The 23,763-nt window shown below is 44.8% G+C and overlaps 1 protein-coding gene across 5 annotated transcripts in view; it reads right to left on the bottom strand.

The window, feature by feature from the left end:
* FLNA (filamin A) overlaps positions 1 to 19,070 on the bottom strand; it is an 88,490-nt gene extending 69,420 nt beyond the window's left edge. For 4 of the 5 annotated variants that reach the window (XM_026676207.2, XM_026676209.2, XM_026676208.2 and 1 more), the window contains exons 1-2: positions 18,931 to 19,070; positions 5,974 to 6,449 (exon numbers count right to left, since the gene is read on the bottom strand). In XM_026676207.2, the coding sequence (XP_026531992.2) occupies positions 5,974 to 6,376 (403 nt within the window). In that variant the 5' untranslated portion in view covers positions 6,377 to 6,449; positions 18,931 to 19,070. Of the gene's footprint in view, positions 1 to 5,973; positions 6,450 to 8,033; positions 8,082 to 18,930 lie in introns of those variants that run through there. The other variant, XM_087956859.1, reaches the window with a different exon arrangement.
* Between the last annotated feature and the right edge of the window lie 4,693 nt (positions 19,071 to 23,763).

Raw genomic sequence — 23,763 nt, 5'->3', positions numbered from 1 at the left:
TGATTTCACTTAGCGACCATTTAGTTTATCGATTGAATTGACAGTTCCAGTTTTGTGGTCACTAAATGATGACATATTAATTTTCTGCCACATGTTTCTTTATGCATAAAGAGCTACTTAGAGGGAGCATGTCTCATATCCTGATTCTGGAGTGCAGAACAACAGCTACATCCTATGTGCACCATGAAGGAAATAGTGCCTTAAGAGACAAAGCAAAAGAAATGGAACTGCTAAATTCATTTGGAAGGCTTGCACAATTTTCATTCTGGACTCAGAAAGGCACCATAGCTGCTTTTTAAGCACGGCATGGAAAGAGTAAAGAGTTACCTCAGCACACCATTTTTCTTGATTGCTATCACTCACACAGCCCTGATCTGGCAATGCAACACAAGCTTGAGGCTGCTGCTACTGGCAGATCTTAAGAGAAAGAAGATTAAATGCCCCCAAATCTGAAGAATTAAGCCATAAATCAGTCCGTTTATTTTGGCTTAATAAGATGCATAAAGGGGAGACCTTCCCTACTTTCATTAAGCTTCTGAATTAATCATTTGTTGAGAGGGCTTGATTTTCTTTTAGCCAACTCCCCAGTTTTGTTTTATGGTTTTTGAGGCAGTCACAGGTATCACATTCCACACGCATTCCATGTAGTACAAGGGGCTTGGGCTTAGATCAAACATATATATATATATTCTTTGTTCATGCGACATAAATCTTACATAGTATCCACATATATGGTGTAGCTATAGTATTTGGGCCCAACCTGAATATTATACTTCAGCATGCCCAACCTTCCATAACCACTCAGAATACTTTTTCCATCATCTTCACCCAATAGTTTTTTTTATGAATGTGAGCTGAGCAGTCAACAAGTTGGGGCAACTGTACAAATTGAATAAATCAGTAACAGCCCAGTCATTGATGAGGGTGGGTGGGAATTTGCAGTCTGACATATCTTGAGGGTGCTCATTGAGGAAGCATGGCCAAGGTCCATGTAGAGGTCTCCAATTAAAAGCAGAACGTCATGCCATCCTTATAAGGAACATTTATAGCAGCACAGTTATTGTATTGAAGGAGTCTTGTGGCACAATAAAGATTTAATGGATTCTACCTTTCCTCACCTGTGTTATCACACAGTGCCTTGAACTAAAATCCAGCTAACTAGTGCAAAATACTTGTGTTTGTTTCTACAATTCACATATAGACCACCTGGTACTTTAGACCTATTCTGGACTGTCAGAAACTACGTGAGAATTACATACATAGCCCTCTCGTATCATTCAGGAGGGTATGGGAATAAGCCCCTGGGCAAACTGAGCTTTTCATCCCAGCCACTCCTACCCATGCAACCTTATGTGCTGTTCAACAGGTCAGGAGTCAAGAGTTTGAGTGCATTCGGAGAACACCCAGCACTACTAAGTTGAGTAAACATTTAACAAAAGAGCAGGAAGACAGAAGACTCGGGATTCAGAAGTCAGAATCCAAAGGGAGACAGTGAGATTTGCAAGCCCAACTTCACTTTCCTAAGTATAAATCCTCCACAGGTGTAAAGTCCCAAGCATCTCATTCTGCCCTGCTCAAAGAAGACATGCCTACCGTCCCTGTCCTATTGTTTCTTTTTTTTTCCTTATTCGTATCCATTTCATGTATTCATAACCATGTTTATACTTATACCTGTTATCTAATAATCACTTGACAAAATAAAATAAAAGAAAGAAAAAGGCTGGGATGGGAACCCCCTTTTAAGAGGTCCCCAGGAGATGCACGAGCCAGAGTTTTAAGCTTTAGTTTTGAGTTCTGCTGCACATTCGCACACTGGTCAGGGCTAAGCAACCCCTGCCTTCTTCACTAATTTGGGGGAGGGGGACCAGATAGGAAGAAGGCAGAAGAAGAAGAAACTGTCTCCCCACCCAGCCCTGCACCGCCCACCCAGCCACACACACACACACACACTCTGCGCAGGCTGCTCCAGCATTTTTTAGCCTTATATGGAATGGCCAGCAGGCAGCAGCTTCTCCATCCCAACAGGATCCTCCTTCCAGGGGGAGGGGAAAGAATAACCCTTCTGCAGGCTAGATTCAGCCCCTCCCTTCTGGCTTGCTCCCCCCCTCCCCCCTCCAAGCTTCCTGCCTCCCAAAGAGGAGGAAAGGGCTTCCTAGCCCACCCATCTGTGTGCCCAAATCCAAGGAGGAAGAACTGGAGCAAATGGCATAACCAGCCTACAAACATTAATAGGGAAGGATGGAGGCCAAACCCGCATGCCCATTCACTGCTTCCTTCCTTCCTTATCCACCCTACCCATCAGCAGACAGACATGCATACGTGCACCCACATGTATACCAGACCTAAGCTTCACTTTTTACAGCCTGGAGACACACTTTTTGCTTCACTTCTGAGCCACTGTGAGGTTGAGTCAGCGTCTGCAGTCCAGTGATTCAGTACATCAAACTTGCAATGCTCAACTTCCCTTAATTCCCAGGCTAGAACTTTCAGCAGGACCAGGGCCAGTTAGTAACAGAAATGTTTCCCATTGAGTATCCCCACTCCTAATATGGGGGAAAAAAGATGGAAGGAGTTTTCCTTCCCCCTCCCTATTCGAATCGAAGACTACTTTAGAGCTGCTGCCCCCAACTGTTATGCAGTATGTAGCAAATTCACTACAACAGCTCTCTAGGATTGTGATGTTGGGCAAGCTCAAGTGCAGATTCAAACCATGCCAGAGTGGTCTACCAAGGGTGTTCTTTCAAGAATGCTTTATATATTTATCATAAGCCTGCCTTCAAATTGCAAGTTTCACCCTCTGCCACCAGCAGCCAGTAGTTCAGCCAGAAATCCATGCAGGCCTAAGAATGGCCTGGTTTTGTTCCTCTTTGTGTTCTTTCTTCAGTCTCAAGACTTACAAATCAGTGCCTTTCAGAGCTAACCCTCTATTACTCAATTTGATATATTTGCAAAGTCAGGCTCTTAATCAAATAGGGAATTACCCCATTCTTTTTAAAAACATAAAGTTACATTATAAGATAAAATATAGAAGAAAAGTTAGAAAAATAGGAAAAGGAATGAAAGAAAGAAAAAGAAAGAAAGAAAGCAAACCAACACAGGAATGATCCCAGGCTTGAACTTCCGGTATTACCAAAAAGGCATTTGACAACTCGAAACTTTTTATCACTTATGCTATATCCACACAGCCAAATTCACCATAAACTTCAAAAATCTGTTAAGAGCGCTTTAGAGAGTCGCAAACTATGGCACAGGTTCTGTCTCCTACAGAATTAAGGTTGTAGAGAGAAAATAATTGGATAGGTTATGCTCCCCACGCCCATTTGCTGGGATAGGGTGCAGTGTAGAAGTAAGATTGCAGCAGTACAGCTATGCCATGTAAAGACAAGAGAAGCCCTATAAAATCAAGCTCTTTTTATGTAAGCCTGAACCTCCCAGGATGCTATGCATGCAATTTATGGGAAGCTCAAAGTTCCCTAGATACATTGTAGAGCCTTTTTCCTATACTCATCTAGACACTATACCCACCATTGACTTAATTGCCTCCAGCTATGTTCAACTGTACATCCTAACTACTATGTTCTTTGAAGATATGGGTGGTATATAGTCCCATCACATTGGCTGTTCTAGACTAGAAATGGAAAACAATGATATTCCAAATGTTATTGAATTTCCAGGCTTCCTAACCGTCATAGTCACCGGTTGGAAATGTGGCCCAAGAGCCCCTGCAAAGCCACATTAAGCCCCTTCCTCTGCGTCATGGCGAAGAGGAGGCTCTATAGTCCTTGCTCAGCATTAACTCTAGACAAGGGTAATGTTTGATAAGAAAGTGTGATGTGTCAAGGGCAGTTTCAGCAATCTTCCACATTCCTTTTCTCAGATGTACCCAGGGAGAATATTGACCATCAGTACAGACCTGGCTGACCATCTTAACTTAAACAATGCTGGCTGCATAGAAGAAAGCACAACATATAGATAACAAACCTTGTTTCTTTTGGAGAAACAGACTACCTGAGGGCACCTGTGCTAATAAGCTATTCATTAGCTCTTTTGTCCAACTAAGTTCAGAATCCCCTGTACTTCTTCTAGGTCTCCAAACTTGGCAACTTTAAGATTTGTGGACTTCAACTCCCACAATTCTCCAGACTGGAGAATTCTGGGAGTTGAAGTCCACAAGTCTTAAAGTTGCCAAGTTTGGGGACCTCTGTTCTACAGCCTAGGCCAAAGCAAAGCTGCTCATGACACACCTCCTCCACACCACTGATCATGGGCCCAGACCAAACACTAAATGACCATGGAGCTAAACATTGCCTCCTTTAATTGCTTGGCAAAATTCAGCATCATCCAGAAACCAAGTCCAGCAGGAGGTAGAGGAGATGTAGCCACCTGCAGGTGGCAGAGAAAAGCAGCAAATCCCCTTTTATATCAACTTTTACATACAAGTCACCATAAACTAGTTTGGCCACCCCATGTAATCTAGAAGTGCAGGACAAACAGGCACTCTTGAGTGCAGTTTAGCCCCATTTCCTTCTCCATATAAGGCTTATAGGAAGCTGCCAGTAGTTTTAAGTCTCTCCCAGTGGCCCAGAGTAGTTGGGGATCTATTTTAAGCTACAGCTTCCAGCCTCTTTGATATGACAAGATAGGAAATCAGTGGCTTGCCAAATATTAGTGGGCAGAAGAATCGTCATTCTTTCCCACACCAGCTAAGACTCAATGGCATTGAGGCCCAGCAGTATAGGAAGGACCACAGGCTCCCACCCTGCAGTAAGGTCCAATGGCAAAGAAAGAAAGAAAGAAAGAAAAAACATGCTTCACGCCAACTGGTTCCTTCCCTGGAACAAAGCCATGCCAATATTACAGGCTGAGAGTCTATTGTGGCTGAAAGAGAGCAGCAACCAGGCCTCATGGAGGGCTGCATCATCGTGCCAAACTGGAGTACCGACCTGGTTAGAAAGACAAAGGCACTGCAGGTCCAGAGAGTCCACTAAAGGCTTTCCAGAGGCTCCCAAGTGCAACCTCCAAACCTAGTGGCTCATGCACATCTTTTCTCCCCGACCCGCCCTTTTCTCTGCGGCTGCAAGTTTCTAACTTTGTTTCCCACCCCCATGTCTGGCAGGAGGGAAGATCAAAGGGAAAGGGGTGGGGGTGGGGGCTGGAAAAGAAAGGAGGGGGCAGCTCAAGGGGAAATCGACCACGGTTCTGGAATCAAAAGCAGATGAAGCGTGGAACCCTCCCTCCCTCCCAAACTGCCCTCCGCCCGCCTCCAAGAAGTTAACGGGCCTTTCCCGAGCCGAGGTGTGCCAGGCCAGAAAATGGCTGGAAGCACAAGGATGAATGATTAAAGAGTGTCCACAGCAAACGGTGGCCGTTCCGGGAAGAGACTCCTAACGAGGCCTCGAGGGTGGGAAGGAAGGCCGCCTTTAAAAACAAACACACACACACACACACACAAACGGAGTCGGCCACTGCACTCTCACCACGCCCAGATGCGCCGTCGTACCGCCAACCCCACCCCTCCAACAGGCCCCGGCCGACCGAGCCATTGCTCCAGAAAGCAGCAGTACCCCGTTTGCAAACACGGTGTGTCGTCCCCCCCACCCCCGGTTTCAAGCAAGCCCACGCCCCCGGGTGCCCCTTTGGGGTGCCTCTCGCCGGCAGCATCCCGCCAGGCTGAGGCTCACACCCCCTTTAAGCGGGAGGGGCTCTAAAGCGCGCACCTCCTCCTCCCCTCTGCACCTGGGCCTCGCCAATTGAGAACAACGCGATGCCTTCCCCCCCCCACGCCTCCCCAACCCCCAGCCAGCCACTTTCCAGTCTTCACCGCACTACTTCTGGGGAAACTTTTCCGTATGTTTCCAGTGCCCTGTAGCCGCACTTATTCACTCGATACTCCCAGCCCGTGATCGTCCCCGAATACTTAACGATCTTGGCCGGGGCAAAAAGTCTTCCATCCCGCCCAACCTCCGGACTTACCGATAGAGACCAGCTTGATGTTCTCTCTCTCCAGAAACTCCAGCGCCACCGACACGTTCTCCAGCTGCATCTGCCGGAAGGTGGGACGCGTGTTGTACTTGCGTCCCATCTTCTTCTGGCTCAGCACTTCGAGCAGGGCAATGAGGCGCAGCCCGTCGCCCAGATCCGCCTGCAAGTTGGCGATGCGCTTGTTGACGCATTTCAGGTGCTCGTTGCACCAGCGCGTGAAGGTGTTCTGCTGGATTTTCTTCCAGGGCGCATCCTCGGCCAGGTCCTTCTCGGTGGCCGGCATCTCGGCAGCGACCTCCCCCTGGGCACCGCCGGCACCTCCGCCGCCGCCGCCGCCGCCACTGACTGCACCCGCTCCTGCGGCCTGATGGAGTCGCGCTTGAGACCCGCTCATTTTAACTGGGCTTGAGGGTGGGTGGGACCCCGGCGCTTGGGTGGGTTGGGTCCGGGTTTAAAGGCGCAGGATCCTGCAGATGGAAACACAAGAGGAGCGGGAGATAATTCAACCGGGCGGGGTCAGGCGAGATTTATAAGAGGGGGGGGGGCGTGTGCTGCAAAAGTACAGCCCTCTCCTCGAACGAGTAACTGCCCCGAGGCAGGCAAAGACAAAGAGGAACAGGCTGGAAAGCTCGTAAACCTACAACTGCAAAGGGAGAAAAAAAATGATTGTTATCTCGATATCGGATCGCCCAGCAGCGTAAGAAAACACTGCAAGCGACCGTCTTAGGATGCAGAGAAAGTCGAAAGCAAAGCAAAGATATATATTTTTTTCCCCCAATCCTGCACGGCCTCCCTTGGAAGTAAATTCTATGCAAATCGAGCGGGTACTTTTGGTTAAACATATCAGCTTTTTCCATGTTGTTATATTCCCCTTTGCGCCTTTAATTTCTAGCACGGATGACCACAGATCGCTCTGGATGGGGATTTTGGAAGGCGCCCGATTGGGGAGGGCTATACGTTTCCATTCCCTCACCAAGTGGGCTGAAAAGGGGAATATACAGTAAGAGGACAGAGTTGCCGCTAAATTGTCGGCTGGCCGGCAATCTTGAACTGGACTTCCAAGGCAATGTACCTCTGAACAGAAGAAACTCCGGCAAACAAGGCACCATGGTCATCTCTTTTGAGAGCCTATGAAAGCTGGCCTCCCAGCAAGAACTTTAGGACTTGGGGACTTCAACTTCCAGAATTCCTCAGCCAGCCATGCTGTCTGGGGAATTCTGGGAGTTGAAGTCCACAAGTCTTAAAAGTTGCCAAATTTGGAGGAAAACACCCCCCACTTAAGGTGTTCTGGAAACAGGAGTGGGCGGGACAGTCCCGCTATAGGATAGATTAGGAAGACAATGCTGTAAAGTTTGGGGAGAAGCCGAACAAGCCCCTTCTGTAACACTAGGGATTGTGGGGTAGTGGGAGTATGCTGGAGTAGGAAGTAGGGGAGGCGAAAAGGGGGGGCGGGTAGGAATTCCAGCCTGAGCCAGACAAGGTGACTCACCCGCCAGACACTGAGCCACTCCACCTTCACTTTTTCTTCCACTCTGGGAAACAAATGAAAGGGCGAGGGGGGAAAGAGGGTGGGAGAGGGGCGGTTTGGGGAAGGGAGGCAAATTTAGTCATCCTCCTCAAATGATCTGGGGATTTTTGAAGGGGGGAGAGAGAGAAGAGGGGGTCAAATTCCAAGGAATATGGCAGAACAGCCTGCCAGAAAAGCTCGCTCTACTCTTCAGCTACGAAACAAGAGATGAAACACAGCATCTACTGCCCTGCAGTCGGTGACTATAGTACACAGACGCCCAAACTTGCCAGCTAGGGAAACAGGCTTGAAGCCAAGAGATTAAGCAGTTAGGTGGGTTTGGAGCAGACCATTTCCTACCCCCAAACCAGGAAAGGTTCTTAGAGGAACCCTTTTGTGCTAGTGCCTCTCCCTAATTCCTATACTAACTGACCAAATAGGAGCTACATTTTTTTTTCCCCTTACAAAACCTGATCCCTGTCCTCACCTGCCCCATCCCCCCCAGCAATGAAAGCCCAATTCAGGTGTGAGCCGCAGAATCTACCTGTCTCAGTCTGGCTTGTGTGTCTCCTTCAGCTGAGTCGAATATACCTGAGTAAGAAGTAGCTGCCTTCCTTTCTGCCTTGCCCTCCTCACTCTTTCCACAAGACTGCAACAGGGCCAGTCTCGTCTTGTCCTCACCACCCTTCTCGCGGCTTTCTCGCACTTAGACGCACAAATACATGCAATTAATCGGCAGGCAGGCAGGCAGACTAGCATAGCTAAGGGCAATGACTAAGGAACCTCTTGGAAGAAGTATCTGCTTTTTTTCAAAGCTCTAATTGTGCAACAGGCTACCTATGAATGTGTGTAGTCCTTTCAAGCACACCCACATACGCACGGATTAGGACAGTCTGCACATGCTGATCCCCTCCAGGTGTGCTGAATGATAATCTTCTGCATTCTCAAAAATCAGGGCCAATGAATTCTGATATTTGTAGTTTTAACACAATGGAAGGTACCAACTTTTGGGAGGTGGGGGGAGACTGGATTGGAACATTCAAGCTGTAACAGTGTCTTGATATGCATGTTCAGTCACTATTGCTTGCAAAAATCCTGCACCTCTGTTGCTAATGGTTGGTGCCTGAGGGCGAGGCCTGTCCCTTATTATTGCTATGCCGCCAAAGATGAAAGCTTTTCTGGTAGATTGTGTCCATGTTAATTTTTTTTGAACATATGGAGGGATTAGCATTTTTCACCAAAACATGTCTGAACCTGTGCCCACCAGAATTGAATAATGTTGTTTGGAGGACAAAGAAATGCCTAGGAGATACCAGCAACATGTTACGCTGATAGAATATTTCCAGGACTTTGGCAGGATTTTGACAGGCAACAAATTGTTAGCTGGCAAGAAAGTACAAGAAGTGATTGTTGAATCAGCAAGATTTTTGAAGAAAGAATAAAGTGCTGCCCAGGAATGCCCTCTACTGGCAATATATTTGGTTCTTCTACTTATTCTTTATATAGTCATGATTCAGCAAAGTGGGTTGATAGAGACCACACCCAACTCTCTGAGATCAGTTTTGAAATGTCTCATTTTGTGTTGCAGCTTGCTTTTCGTCATTTCATCCTGGCACTTCCTTTAAGCGGGAAGGGGGCGGGGGTAGCAAAGCAAAGTAGACAAATCAATATATGGATTGGAAGCTAGATCTTGACTAAATATAATCAGACTCAAAAGTGAGTCCTTCTAAAGTAGGAGTGAGGCCTCGTAGTTTTCCAATTCTTCCAGATACTGGATATATTAGCTGGAATTGACAAGATAGGTTTGTTTTAATCTAAGACATCTGGAAGGCCACAAAGTCCCCATCTCTGCTCTAAATTTTGGGTTTTTCCCCCCTCCTCCTGTTAGAGATGTTACTCAGTGGAAACAGAGACACAGAAATCAGTGCATTTTTATTATAATTTTCAGATGTCTGACTACTAGGGAAATAAACTAACATCAGTATACTGCTGATGAAACAAATCGACCCTGCAAACTTTGCTCTCCCTTCAATCCTAGACTAAATAATAACAACCACCACCATCACCATCAGGTCTACATGTATAGAATAATCACTTGCTATCAGGGATAGGATCCGACCGGTATAGCTACCGATTCTGTCGGTCTGCGTCACGCACGCATGTGCACTTTGCACGCGCAAGAGTCGCAAGAGTCATGCGAGTGCAATTTACGACCTGCTGAGCTGCCTGGACAGCTGAGCAGCGCTGCGTGCAAGTACGCAGCGGTTGGAAAAGCCCTTTTTTCCTGCTTTTTCAACTGCAGCTGTGCTGCGCAAAGCAGCTGCGGTTGAAAACGCAGGAAATAAAGGTCAGGTAAGAGCCTGGGCGGGCCGGCAGTCCAAAGCAGCAGCAGACTTAGAACCGGTTCTATGTATGCTCTCTGTTTGCTGCTTTTCAAAGCAACCGGTTCTACAGAAGTGGACAGAACCAGTAGAATCCCACCCCTGCTTGCTATATGAAGCAATGCTAGGATTGAGGGAAAATTTTAAAAATACTGGGAACTGCAGATAAAGCTGAATGTTTATGGAAAAATAAATCAGTTATTACACCAATCGTGATCAGAAACCTCAGAGCAATATCTAAATGACCCTCTCGAAATCAGGAAATATTGAATTTATCAGAACTGAACATCCTAATTTTACAAAAAAATTCATCCTGATCAGATCTGCCTATATTCTTAGACGCTGTATTAGCAATTAACTATTAGGTCCTTGTCTTGAATTAGGTTTTCATCAGTATTAGGCTGTCAATATAATTGTAGATTACCCACACAGTAACTCAAGGCAGCAAACATACCTAATAGTCTTTCCTCCTCCTACTTTCCTCACAACAGCAACCCTGTGAAATAGGTTGGGCTGAGAGAAAGTGACTGGCTCAAAGTCACCTGGCCAAATTCCACTCTTGCCTAAGGCCAGACTACAACTCAGTCTCTCAGTTTCTGAACTGGTGCCTTAACCATTAGACCAAATTAATGAATAATAAAGCAGTACCAAACAAGGAATAGAAGCATCTGCTGGAGTTTTGCAGAAAAAGAAAACATTCATTTTTGATTCCCTTACATTTCCTGTCAAAATAGTAATCAAGATGAATAAATGAGCTTTCTTTGTTTGAGCTCAGAATAAAGTAAGCTTCAGGCAAATAGTTCATTTTTTCTATACTGCAGAAAAGCCTAACATTAGTCCATTATACAAGATTATCAATTACTGTATATTGAAACAATACAGAGCAGGTGGCATTTGCAATACAGTAGCAGCCTAAAGGCTCCTCTATGTACTTGCACCTTATTGTTTCCCAACAGCAGAGGACAAAATTTATCACAAATCACAAATTTATCTGAAAACACTCCCTTTTGGTATGTCAGGCAATTACTATACAGTAGTTTGTTCACCTTTGCCTTTTATTCTCAATCTCTCTGAATATTTTAGAACCTCTATGCATGCCTTTCCCCCCCAAAAGGCCTGAAACATAAAATCCACACACAGCTATGTCTTTGCAGACAATGACTCCAAACTCCACTCTGGTCTTTCATTACTACTTAGTGCTTACAGACCATATTTTAAATAATCAAATGTTAACGTTTTCATAGGATTGCTGTCCTGTAATATACTATTATTCCTAGCCTGCAACTATGTATGGATATATATGTGCATGCATGGAATGGAAGTGACACTAAGGTACAGTATTAGAGATCTGCTTGTTAGCTTTGCATGAAACCTCAAACTGCTTTACAACTTTAAGACAAGTGGATTTCAACTCCCAGAATTGGCTAGCTGGGGAATTCTGGGAGTTGAAGTCCACCTGTCTTAAAGTTGCTATGGTTGAGAAACCCTGGGTTAGCCAAACCTTTTTAGAAGTGCCCCTTTATTGCGGCTTCTGCTTTTAGACACCATACTGGAGTCATTCTCCTGCACTAAAGCAACTAATTTACTGACTGCATGCTCAGAAGATATTCCTCTTGACACTAAACAATTGAAAAACATGAAGCAAGCTGTTTTGACACCCCAACTGGAGGCATAGAGGCTGAGCATCTTGCTTTTCTATGTGATAATGCCTCTTTACTACAGCTACAGGTAGTCCTTGACTTACGTCCACAACTGAGCCAAAATTTCTGTTGTTAAAGCGAGACATTATACAAACCATTTATACGACCTTGCTTGCCACTTTTGTTAAGTGAAATCCCTGCAGGAGTTAAATTAGTAACACGGTTGTTAAGTGAATCTGTCTTCCCCATTGACTTTGCTTGTCAGAAGTTTGCAAAAGGGGATCACATGACCCCAGGGCACTGCAACTGTCATAAGTATGAGTCAGTTGTCAAATGTTTGAATTTTGATCACTTGACCATGGGGGATGCTGCAATGGTTGTAACAGTGAAAAACAGTCATAAGTCACTTTTTTCAGTGCCATTAAAACTTTGAACGTCACTAAATGAACTGTTGTAAGTTGAGGACCACCTGTATTGGAGTCAAGATGGCTCCAGAAAAGGAAGTGACACAGCTTCTCACAATATACTATTGCCCAATAAGAAATGCTGGTTGTAAATCAAAGATTATAAAGTAATTTTCTTAGTAAGATTATTGATAAGACACAATTCAGTATAACTAAATAACTGAATGCCTACCTCTTTTCAATCAGTTAATCATACTACACAAACTGTCACAATATACTTGGGATAGGTCATAGCAGAGGTGGTATTCAGCAGGTTCTGACCAGTTCTGGAGAAGCAGTAGCGGAAATTTTGAGTAGTTTGGAGAACTAGCAAATACCACCTCTGACTGGAGATTTTTCAGTATCCTTTTCCTGCCACGCCCACTAAGGACACCCACAGAACTGGTAGTAAAAAAAAATTTCATCCCACCACTGTCACAGTCGCTATTTAAAACCACTAGTTTAGCAAAGTAACAGAGATTACAGTACTGGGGAGGTGGAGCCTTAGATTTGGCAGGTCCCTTTTAACAGATTGTAAGCAGCTGCAAAAACATTGATTATTATAGCATCTGGGTTATAATGAGGGAAGTGGAATGAATCACACGAAAAGAAGAGCAAGTTTGTTTTCCTGTCTCCCACAATACAGATTCAACTGTTTTTCTGTTGATGAGAGACTGGGTGTATTATTGTGGGACCAAATATTCTACTACTCAAATAAATTGGATTATGCAATTTCACATGCATAATGTCTGGATTTAGAGTATCCGTACTGCTTGTAGAGCTGTGTGTGATATTTACCTAAATAACACATTGTCATTTCTGTGAATATTTGAATAGAAAGACCGAAATGTATGGAAAATAGCATTGCTTGGGCATCAATGGTACAACTGCCATTTTAACAGATGGTGCAAAAAACTCTGCCAATGGAATAGAAGGTAAATCTACAGAATCTGAAGTAGATTTAACAGAACAACACATATTCTCAGCTGCAATCCACTTTCTTTCTCAAGTCTTTATTTTCTCCAAATAACTAAATGGAAGCCTTCAGGAATCAAGCACTTCTTATCAAGCATAATTCTACCCTTTCACGTGCATATCCCCATCCAGTTCACTCTTTTTAATGAAGGAAATAACCTGGATGTCCTGAAAATCTCTTTTTCTCAAGAAGCAAAAAATACCATGCAGTAGTCTTTAACCTTTATGAAACTAGTACCTTTGAATGATCATTCCAAGCAGCAGACTGTGGCAAACAATTATTACACCGATATATTTTAAAACAGCTCATCTATTTATTTCTGTTCATTAAGGAGAATGCATCCAGAACATAGCAGCACCTTGCTCTTATTGTCACTTACTTTTAGACCAATCTGCTACACGCCAATCATTAAACTAAGGCAAGCTTTTGGGAGCTTTGTGAGAAAAGGGCACTTTGGTTTTTGGTTCCATTCAAGATCATAAGAATAATTTTCCCGTAAATTTTTTTGTATCAATCTCATTGAAATTAGTAACTGTAATTGGAGAACTTTCTGATAGATTCTGCTCTCTGACATTTGTAGTATCTTGTCTATCAAGCCAAAAATATGCCATCTGACAGCTTCCTTCCCCTTAAAACATGCCTTTAAAATTATGCCATCATTTAAAAAGCTTCTTTTTCTTTGCTTTTGGAGGCTTTTCCTGCTACTTACTTGTATTAGAATAGTTATACACTGAGGTCTCATTGAAGTTCTCATAAAGGTCTAGGATAGTGTTTCTCACCCATAGCAACTTTTGAGATGCGTGGACTTCCAATTCCCAGAATTCTGCTGGCTGGGAAATTCTGGCATGCAGGCCAGGGTTGAAATCCACACATCTTAAAGCTACTGACATTGTGAAACTCTGTTCGGGAGAAGTGAGTTCCAGGCAACTATCTAAAACATGTATGTATCTTTAAGAGCAGCCAGAGACATTTTGCTGCCTCCAATAATTGCAGAATTGTTAAGAAATGCAGAGGCCACTGGGGGTGTGTGTCCACATTTAGGCTGGCTGAAGCTTCTGCAATATTGAGATTTGGAATCTAACCTCATTTCCATTATTCCAAAAGAACATGAGCTTCCCTCTCAGATAGAGAGAGACCCTTTGCAACTCTTAAGAAGTCTGCTAACTCAGAAAACAGCAGAAGTTGCTCTTGGCAGCTGGGGCATTGACAGATGAGTAGATACTGTGAGCAGGATATTCTCAGCTCAGGATAGAGGTGGAAGCAGAGCAGAGTTTTCCCCAACATCAGGTTTAAGTTCAATTAAGGAAAGGCAGCACATTTAATTAATTAGTGCTGCTTTTTCTTTTTCACTAGATTTCCTGCCTCAGGTTGCAGCATTTTTTTTTTTTTTTTGCAGGCCTTGGCTGCGGTAACTTGTGGAGGAGTGGGCTGTCAATTCTTGCTCTGTTCCCGGGAGCCAAATTTCTTCATTTTAGTATATCAGAAAGACACACGGACCATTCCCTGCATTGGAGTGGGGATTCAGTAATAACATATGAAATTGCAATTATTTCCTTCTGTCTGATTGCCAGGCAGCCCCCCTCAGCAATTGAGAGCGTATCTCATTCATGATGAATGAGGAAAAAAAAATACGGATTTTTGTGCTACAGAAAATAAACAGAGGGCGTTTTCATTTTTCCATCCTCCTGGGTGTTTGGAGGCAGTAGCAGCCCAGCAATTGGATTCTCTAAAAAAAAAAAAAGGTGTGTCTGTGTGTGATTGGGAAGGATGGGGTGTGTTATAAAAGAAATGCCTGCAATTCCAAGGTTTCATCAATAGGTGGTAGGCTTGCCTCCTTTCCCAATGTCCCCCCCACCCCCCCTTTCTAGAGCTCCAAGTTTAGGGACCTGTCTTCATATTTTCCCCTTATTTGGAGAGTTTCATTTCTTTGGGTTTTTAACTAGACAGACCCTCCCCAGGGGCCTGGGGGTTGGAGATGTAGCAGTGGGCAAGAAGGCAGAACTGAAGGGCGTCCACAGAGGAAGGAGGCACAATCAAATTGTGTGTGTACATACAAAATATACGTGTGGTTACAGCTAAGGAGATTTTTAACAGCTATGCTGGGGAGGAGGTGGTGTGCATCAGAGGCGACCCTAATAAATGAAGGGTGGGTCAAAGATAGTGAGCTAGTCCTCAAATTTAAAGATAGGAAAAACAATTTCCACGTTTCTAGTTAATTTAACATGGAATAATCCACAGCTTCTGATTCTGTATTTAATTCCATGTTAGGAATCTCCATTTCCCTTATAAGCATAAAATAAAAGGGTGAGGGGAAATGGCTGTGCTGGAAATGCATTGCTTTACTTTGAATTTCCAGGCATGTGGATATAATAATGTAGCTTGTGGGTATTAAAGGGCAACAGATAGCCTTGAAAAATAACATTCTCTAGAGAGAAATGATTAAGAATTCTACATTTTTTTCCTGATAAAGCCAAAGGATTATTTACACAAGCATTCTGAACCCCTGATAGCCATGCTTTTATGTTTCCCAAAGCCACTTTCTCTCACACTACAATGAGGTGGCTTGGTATTTTAAAAACTGACTGCTGCCTTATCCATTTTAGGTGGGTTGGCTTGGTTCAGTTCCTTGAGCCACTGTGGCGGTATTTCCCAAAGCCAAAACAAGGTATGGCTTATCTTTACCTACAGTAGAATGGTGGAACAGTGGTTAAAATTGCAGGAATGATGAGCCCTAAAGTTATTTCAGGAAAGTGCCTCAAAGGACAAAGTTAGGATGTCAGGGAGCATCCATTAGTGAGCACATACATGCTTCCATAAGTCTTGGATCATCTCTGTTCAGGTTTTGCAATAGAATTCTGCCCATATTCATGGGTTACCTAGCATGAAGCGGGGCCTTATTTTAGGCACAAAAGAAGCCATAGGGCACCCCTTTCATCTTCTTCAGTTCCCCAAAGCATAATGGTATAGAAAGTCAGGCTCACCTTTCTTATTACACTTTAATCTGACTTTACCTTCAGCCAATTCAGAGCAGCACGTAGGGTCTGCCTTACCCTTTGGTTTTTACAGTGGACCTGAGAAGTAGCAACTGATCAGGGACACCTATCCAGCTTCCTGTCTAAATGTGGATTTGAATTTTGGCTTCAGTGATCTAAGCAAAGACTTCTTAAGCCTGCTTCTCCCAAATGTTGGCTGGGGATTCTGGAAGCTGTCATTCCGATAGTTCTGGAAGGCACCAAATAGGGGAAACTACCTTACCTCACAATGGCACTTTCTCTTCTCTCTTTGGAAGGGCGGGAGAGGGGAAGGGAGGGCGGAAGAGAGAGAGGGGGAGAATAAAAGATAAGAATGCATCCAAACTAGCCAGGATGTTCACCGGAAGGCAACTCCACATACTCTTGTGCAGGTGATCAAGTTTTTAATCACCGAGTTACACTTCTCAGGCCTATTAATGTGGCCAGTAAAGCTTTACCTCACCACAAACAGCCAAAACTGAGGGGGGACCCATCCTATTTCTGAAGACCTTCAACAGAAAATTAGGATGTCCTGGATAATATAATTCAGACTGGACTAGAGATATCATGTTCTTTGGGATCAGTGAGAATTGTCATTCAGTGCATGCAAGGTTTGGGAGGGGCGGAGTTCCTTTAAATAATGTAAGCAGCTGGACTGATTAGATTTCTTGAGTTTTAAGGTCTCAACCCAGCTATCTATGAAACTCATTTTTTTCTAATTGGGGTGCGTGTGAAGGGGAGTGGAGAGAATCTCTATCATCTTCCTGCTTCTCTATTCTACAGTATCTGGCTATGTCACCTAGGGGTAATGGTGTTCAAAAGGCTCGATGCACCCTTTTAAAATGTGCCACCCTCCAGGTACTACTGTTTCCACAATTCTCAGCCATCATTCACTTTAACGCAACTTAGTCTGAGGTAATCATGTTTCAGTTGCAGTAGGATTTGTTTTTGAATACATATGCATCAGAGCCACTGATTTTCCTTGTATGGTAACTTGAATATGGCATTTGGAGACCTGGAAAAAATAAGAACCAACTTGTCCATAAGTACAGGCTCTAAGTGATAGGCATTCATATCTCATGCCACACATAAAAACACTTGTTGTTTTTTTCTTTTGTAACCCCGCGTGCTTTTGGTACAATTTGTTAACGTGCACTAGAATTTTCACTCGGCTGTTCAAAAGAAAGCACTTTTCAAGTTTGCTGGAATTATGGCTTCTTGGATTCTGAGCAATGTTTATTGGCTGTTTATGAATGTTTGTCTCTCAGACTACCCTTTGGTTAGAGGTTGTTATGAGGGTAAGAAAGATGAAAAATTTCTCAAATGGAATAGCGGGAGGTTCACAGAGCGAATTTGCTTTGAAATACATTCCTCACCCTTGTCTTCACCATCTCCACACATATGTAGCTAACACTTGATAAGTGGCACTTTGTGACTAATACTGTGATGTTGTGGGTGACATTTTTTTAGTCTCAGAAATTTTCTCAAGAGAATGAATATATGATTGCCTATGTATGGCCATTATAAGAAAAAGCAGCCAGAAATTTGGGCTTTACGTCATGCAATCAAGCATGATGGACACATATTTTAGAAATCACTTTTGACAAATAAGTTTAGTCTGATACATATTTAACACTCCTTTTATAGTCTAGAATGATTAAAAACTGTTCCAAGTATTCATTTCTCCTATCTGGAAGACACAATTCTTTAGGGAATTCTTTGCAAGCTCAGATGGACAGGAATACAATTTCAACTGAATTTTGGGAGAAGAGTTTCTTGGCAGATGGCATCCAACCTAAAGCTATGGTGATAGTGGTAGGGCAGCTATTTTCATTTTACTTGTTCAGCATCCACATCTCTTAGCTTTGTCTGATTTCAAAGCCATGCTTATCCAGTGGAGTAGAAATTGTAGCCTCCTCTACCGATTGCTAACTTTGTTGAGCAATAGTCTCAGCTACTAATTCAGAGAGCAATCTTGCAACCACATTACAACAATTACAGGCTCCCAAACTCCCAGCTAGTCTTCCCGGCTTGTTTTTCTAAACAGATAGACATATAGTTCCAGGCTGGCTATCTATGATGAGAAGAGAATCTTTGATTTATCAGGGAATTTGTGCTTAATTACCAAATTAACCATATCTTCCTGTCAAGTGGCTATAGCAATTGCGACATGCTACCACAATCAGCAGGAGATTCAATATGTGGGTTTGACCACAAGTCCTGATTTACGGGTGATGTGATTTTTCTAGCCCCTTGGCAAAAACGATAAAGATGGAACAGCATGTCCAAGAACTTTTACATTGCCATGGTCTTGAATGAACACTTTCCAATGCCCATAAAGATGGGAAAGACATCTGCCAATGTGCATACATATAAAGTTCTGGGATCCTGCTCTCTCCAGAGTGTCAAGGGAGAGAGGCAATATAGCTCCAATCTCTCAGCTTTGAGTTAGAAGCTGGAATCGCTTCTTATCCCCCTCTTTCCACATTGACTCTTCCCAGAGCTCACGCATCCTCTCTGCCTAGAGATGCTACTTATTCCACTGTCCCTTCAATATCTTTCTTCTTTCTTTCTTTCTTTCTTTCTTTCTTTCTTTCTTTCTTTCTTTCTTTCCTTTCTTTCTTTCTTTCTTTCTTTCTTTCTTTCTTTCTTTCTTTCTTTCTTTCTTTCTTCCTTCCTTCCTTCCTTCCTTCCTTCCTTCCTTCCTCCCTTCCTTCTCCTATTTTGCTCCGTTTGGATTCCCGTCTCTTTTCTGTCCGGCCCGCGTTCGCCCCATCCTTTCCCTTCAGTCCGCCATCCAGAGTCCCTGCCTCTTCTCGCCCCGGCGCTTCCCTTCCCATTCTGCTTCTCGCCCTTCTCCGTCCATCCCTGCTCCCGCTTCCTCTTCCCGCGCCGTCTGCCTGGCTAACATCCCCAACCTTGCGGGCGATTCCCCAGTCCCCTCGTCCCTCCGGCTTCCCCAGTTCCTCCGTCCCGTGGTCCCTCCTCACCTCTTCGGATCGACGGCTCCTCCGGGAGTGTGGCGTAGCCGCCTGCCCCGCCGCCACGGACGGATGGAGGAGCGGACGGACGGTACGTCTCGGGCCGGAGTTCGGCACGGAATGGCCGAGCGATGGGGGGTGGCGGGAGGACACCGGCCGGCCGGGCGGCTCAGCAAGCCTTAATTGGTAAAGAGCAGAGTCGGCGGGAGGAAAGAGAGAGCAGGGAGGGGGCGACGGCAAGAAATGGAGGGAGTCGCAGGGAGGAGGGAGAGAGACGCCGCCCCCGGGATGAGCTCAGAGCAAGACAAATCCGGGGTAGAAAACCTCCCTCCCGTAGAGGTGCGGCTCCTGATCCGAAGTAACGAGGGGCGGGGAGTTGCGATAATCCTTCCAGGGGGCGCCTACTCCAATGAGAAGCTGGAGAGGTCAGTAAATTAACCACAGCTCCACCCAAGACAGACGGACTTCATAGGAACCGGGGGAATACAAGTGATGGGGGGGGGGGATAGCAAAGATGAAACCAGGTAAGGTGGCTTATGGTTTTCTGAATGCTCTTGAAGGGCCAGAAGAGCAGAAAAATTCAGATCCTGGAGCAGGAACTTCAAGGAACTGGTCAGGTCTTGAGTAGACCAGCTCCCTTCATTTCAACCATTGGATAACTGCCGGGTGGACCCATCCCATGTTCATGAATAGGATGAAGTTTTCTACAACAAACACCCAGATACCTTAGATAAGAAGACTCCAATCTATAGACCTTCTTCCTTGATCTAAATATTGGGAAAGTTTATGCATGACCCATTGACCCAGCATGACCCATTGACCCTACAGCTTGATTGCCCCACTTGGCCAGTATGAACTCAAGGATTCTTTGACCGTCTTTCACAACCATGATGTCCCCAACATTCTTGCCTTGGGATGACTCACTTACACAGGAAGAAACGGGGTGAGAAGACCAACAGACAAGAAATGTGGAACCCAGAGTAGAAATTGGGAGACCAGAAATAAGTCATAGGAAATGGGGTTGCGTGATAGGTGATAAGTTGCCACTGAGGCAACCATAACCGGAGCTGTTGAGTGCTGTCTTGGTTGATAAAGGCTTGGCACAGAACTTCTGTTGGTTTTAATACTGTTTGTACCAAATAAGGCAACAATATTGATATCAGAAAAACAGCCATTGCATGTTAAAAGGGTGAAACTAGCCTTACCATACATACACAGTTGAGCATGCATATCCTGAAGTCAACATGTTTGAGTTTATGCCATTGCCAGAGTGTATTAATGTATGTATGCAGACTGGGTGTTTTCAGATTACAACTTAGGTGCATTACTTTTGTTTATTCATTAAATTTACATTCCATCTTCCCACAATATAGCACTCTGGGCATCTGTAAAAAAAACCTCCTACGGTACCCCTATTAGACTAGAACAGCGCTTCTCAACCTTGAAGATGGGTAGACTTCAACTCCCAGAATTCCCCAGCCAGCCAAGCTATTTGAGGAATTCTGGGAGTTGAAGTTCACCCATCTTCAAGTGACCAAGGTTGAGAAACAAGGGACTAGACTAGAGAAACCCATGGTCTGGTTCTGAATGAGGCAGCTTCCTAACTGAGTATGTAATAAATCCACTCAATTCCAATGGACTGTGCCCATCCCACATGTCAGGTTTCCAATCTGCCATTCCCATCTGAAATTCCATCGATTTTGCCACTGGAGGTGAACAATAAAATGAAGCTTTCTTATACATAAAAAGAAGCATCCAACATGGAAGGTGACTGACTGATATCTGAATCTTATTTCAATATTAGTGGCAGGATAAGACCATCCCATTAAGTTATCTAGTTATCTGTGGCTCATCCTGACATCCCATTAACTATGGCAAAAAGAGCTTGTTTAACCTTTTTTTACAAGATATATATCCCTAGTCCTCAGCTACTACAGAATCAGTTTAAATCCATATTTACTTGCTCCTGTCTTAAAAGTAGTGTTCCCCCTCATCTTCTGACATATCATACCATAGATCTGTGATGGCGAACCTATGGCATGTAGAGCCATTTGTGTTGGCACACGAGCTGCAGGCAAACTTACCGCACTGGGCATGCATGCGCCTCACAGCTGATTTTCGGCCGGTTTGAGGCCTTTTTTGACTTCCCAAAGGCTTGAGGAAGGCTTCTGCAAACTTCTGCAGGCTTTGCAGACCGAAAACGAGCCCCGTTTTGTCACTTCCTGTTTTTCTGAAAATACCAGAAGTGATGAAACGGGGCTAGTTTTCGGCCTGCAAAGCCTGCAGAAGCCTTCCTCAAGCCTTTGGGAGGCCGAAAAAGGCCTCAAACCGGCCGAAAATCAGCTGTGAGGCACAGTGCAGGTAAGGGGGTGGCGGGGGCCAATGGGTAGGTGGGGATTACGTGTGCATGCGTAGGGGCCTTCTGGGTGCTGGCACACGAGTGCGAGCGTGCAAGCGCACGCACAATTTTTGGTACAGGAGCCCAAAAAGGTTAGCCACTACTGCCATAGATTCTGCTAAGTGTTTATTGATACTTCTTAATGAATATACTGCCAATCTTCCACTGCTTCTTTCTCCTTGTATTATCTATTGATTACCAGTGATTGATGTCATTTTTTTAAAATTCCCATGCCATTTGGGGTGTTACACGGGCCAATCTTGGAGCTGCTTATTCCAGCAATTTGCTGGCAGATTGCCATTTCCTTGCCGTTCTTACAGGTAGTCCTAGCTTACCAATTCTCTCATTGAACTCATTTAATTCAGAGTTATAATAATGTAAAAGAACACACCTTTGCAACCAATCTTTGCATTTACAAACGTCACAATATCCCATGGTCACGGAGTCACCATTTCCTTTGCCACCAGCTTCCCGCAAGCAGAATTCATGGAGAATGCGAAAGTAAAATCGCAAGTCGCAGTCACACGATCTCTCGCTTAATGACCGAACGGGAAGTGGCATAAGGGCTGTCACGGTCATGTGAACTTCTGTTAAGTGACTGGGGAACTTAGTTATGGAGTTGCCAACTGTGGTCACTAAGCGAGGACTGCCTGTATTGATTTGAGAGACATGGGAAGAAGGTTGAAACTCTTTTGGGCCTAGGTGAAAGGTCACAAGCAGAGCATGGAAGCACAGACAAACTGGCCATGATCCCTTGCAGTCAGTGTTGCCACTCCCTTGCGGCACTTACCAGTGTTCCCTTCCCCGCCTGACTCCACACCTGAATGACTAATCACACATGCACAGCAAGGGCCAAAGGCGGAAGCAAGAGGAAGTTCTTCCACTCGCCCTTAGGAAATCTTGAATGATTCCTAGGACAGCTATTTCATTCACGTGGAATTAGCATTCTTCAGAACAAGCAACAGCAATTCAAGGACCCGTTCAAGCGATTTGAAAGGTGTCTGTAAAGCCTCCATCCAACTACACAGCAGTTGTGCATGCCTTTTTCCATCAATATTAAAGACAGGTTTTGGTAACTGCTTTCCCTGCTGGGCAGAATTGACTAACCTGTTGGTCATGGTGGGACTCAACCGGTGTTACTACTGCACGTGCATGTAATTCACGGAAAGCTGTGCCTCCCGGACAGCTGATAAGCACTGCGCACGGGTGCACAGCGTTTGAAAAACACCTTTTTTTTCCTGCTGTTTCAACCTCAGCTGTGCCACGCAATGCAGCGGAGGTTGAAAAAGCAGGAAATAAAGGACAGGTAAGAGCCTGGGCAGGCAGGCAAGCCAAACAGCAGCAGACACAGGACCGGTACTGTGTCTGCTGCTCTTCAGAGCTACCGGTTCTATGGAACCGGGCAGAACCGGTAGCATCCCAACCCTGCTGTTGGTGAAGCAGTTGTCATCACTATGGCCATCCTACAAAGCCCCGAGAAGTCACTTGCTGAGTGAGACCTGTGGCTTTATTAGTAGAATTATTTCTGCCATGACTTATTGTGCTAGATTTCTTGAAAAGTAGGTAAACTGAGCAAGGAAAGTTCTGGAGTCTTGACATACCGGAATCTAGTATGTTTGGCTAAAACAGCAAGGTATACAGGATATAGGCTGACTTCCGGTCCTGGAATTCGGGAGTCAACTGTCATGATTCTCAAGCAACATAGGCAAAAGTTTGGAAGGGGACCTGAAGAAAATCCTGTTGGGAAAAGCTTTAACTAATTGATAATTAATTGATAACTATCTAAGGTCATAGGTGAAATGTTCTATGTTGGATCACAATATAGAACATTGATGGCAAACCTTTTTGTTGTGGTGTGCCGAAAGTGTGCATGTGCTAGCACCCGCAATTCAATGCGCCCTACCCCCCCTGCGCATGCGCGCACAACCCCTCCACCCCCTTACCAGCACTGTGCAGGCATGTGCCTCCCAGCTGATTTTCGGCCCGTTTGAGGCCGTTTTCGCCCTCCCGGGAGCTCAAGGGAAGCCTCTGCAACCTTTGGAGGCTGAAAAATGGGCCTGTTTCGGCACTTCCGGTTTCAGTACTTCCGGTATTTCCAGAAGGCCCATTTTTTGGCCTTCAAAGGCTGCAGAGGCTTCTCTCAAGCCCCCGGGAGGGCGAAAATGGCCTCAAATGGGCCAAAAATCAGCTGGGAGGCGCGCGCATGCATAGTGCAGGTAAGTGTGGCTGGGCTCGCGTGCCCACACAAATGGCTCTGCATGTCACCTGTGGCACACGTGCCATAGGTTCAACATCACGGATATAGAACATTTAATACAAAATGAAACCATTAGTCCATCTAAGCTAGTACTCCCTGCATTGCACCGGCTGGTTGGGGCATTCTAGGGTTTCTGGGATAACCCCCTTATAACCCTCTGCATCTGATCCATGTCTAATCTCTGACC

The sequence above is a fragment of the Notechis scutatus genome, chromosome 2 (genome assembly GCF_049901735.1).
Source record: "Notechis scutatus isolate UNSWTSFEM ecotype Mainland chromosome 2, rNotScu1.2, whole genome shotgun sequence".
In the NCBI taxonomy this organism is placed as follows: domain Eukaryota; kingdom Metazoa; phylum Chordata; class Lepidosauria; order Squamata; family Elapidae; genus Notechis; species Notechis scutatus.
Note: the sequence above shows the minus strand (reverse complement) of the source record. Positions and strands in the feature narration are given on the sequence as shown.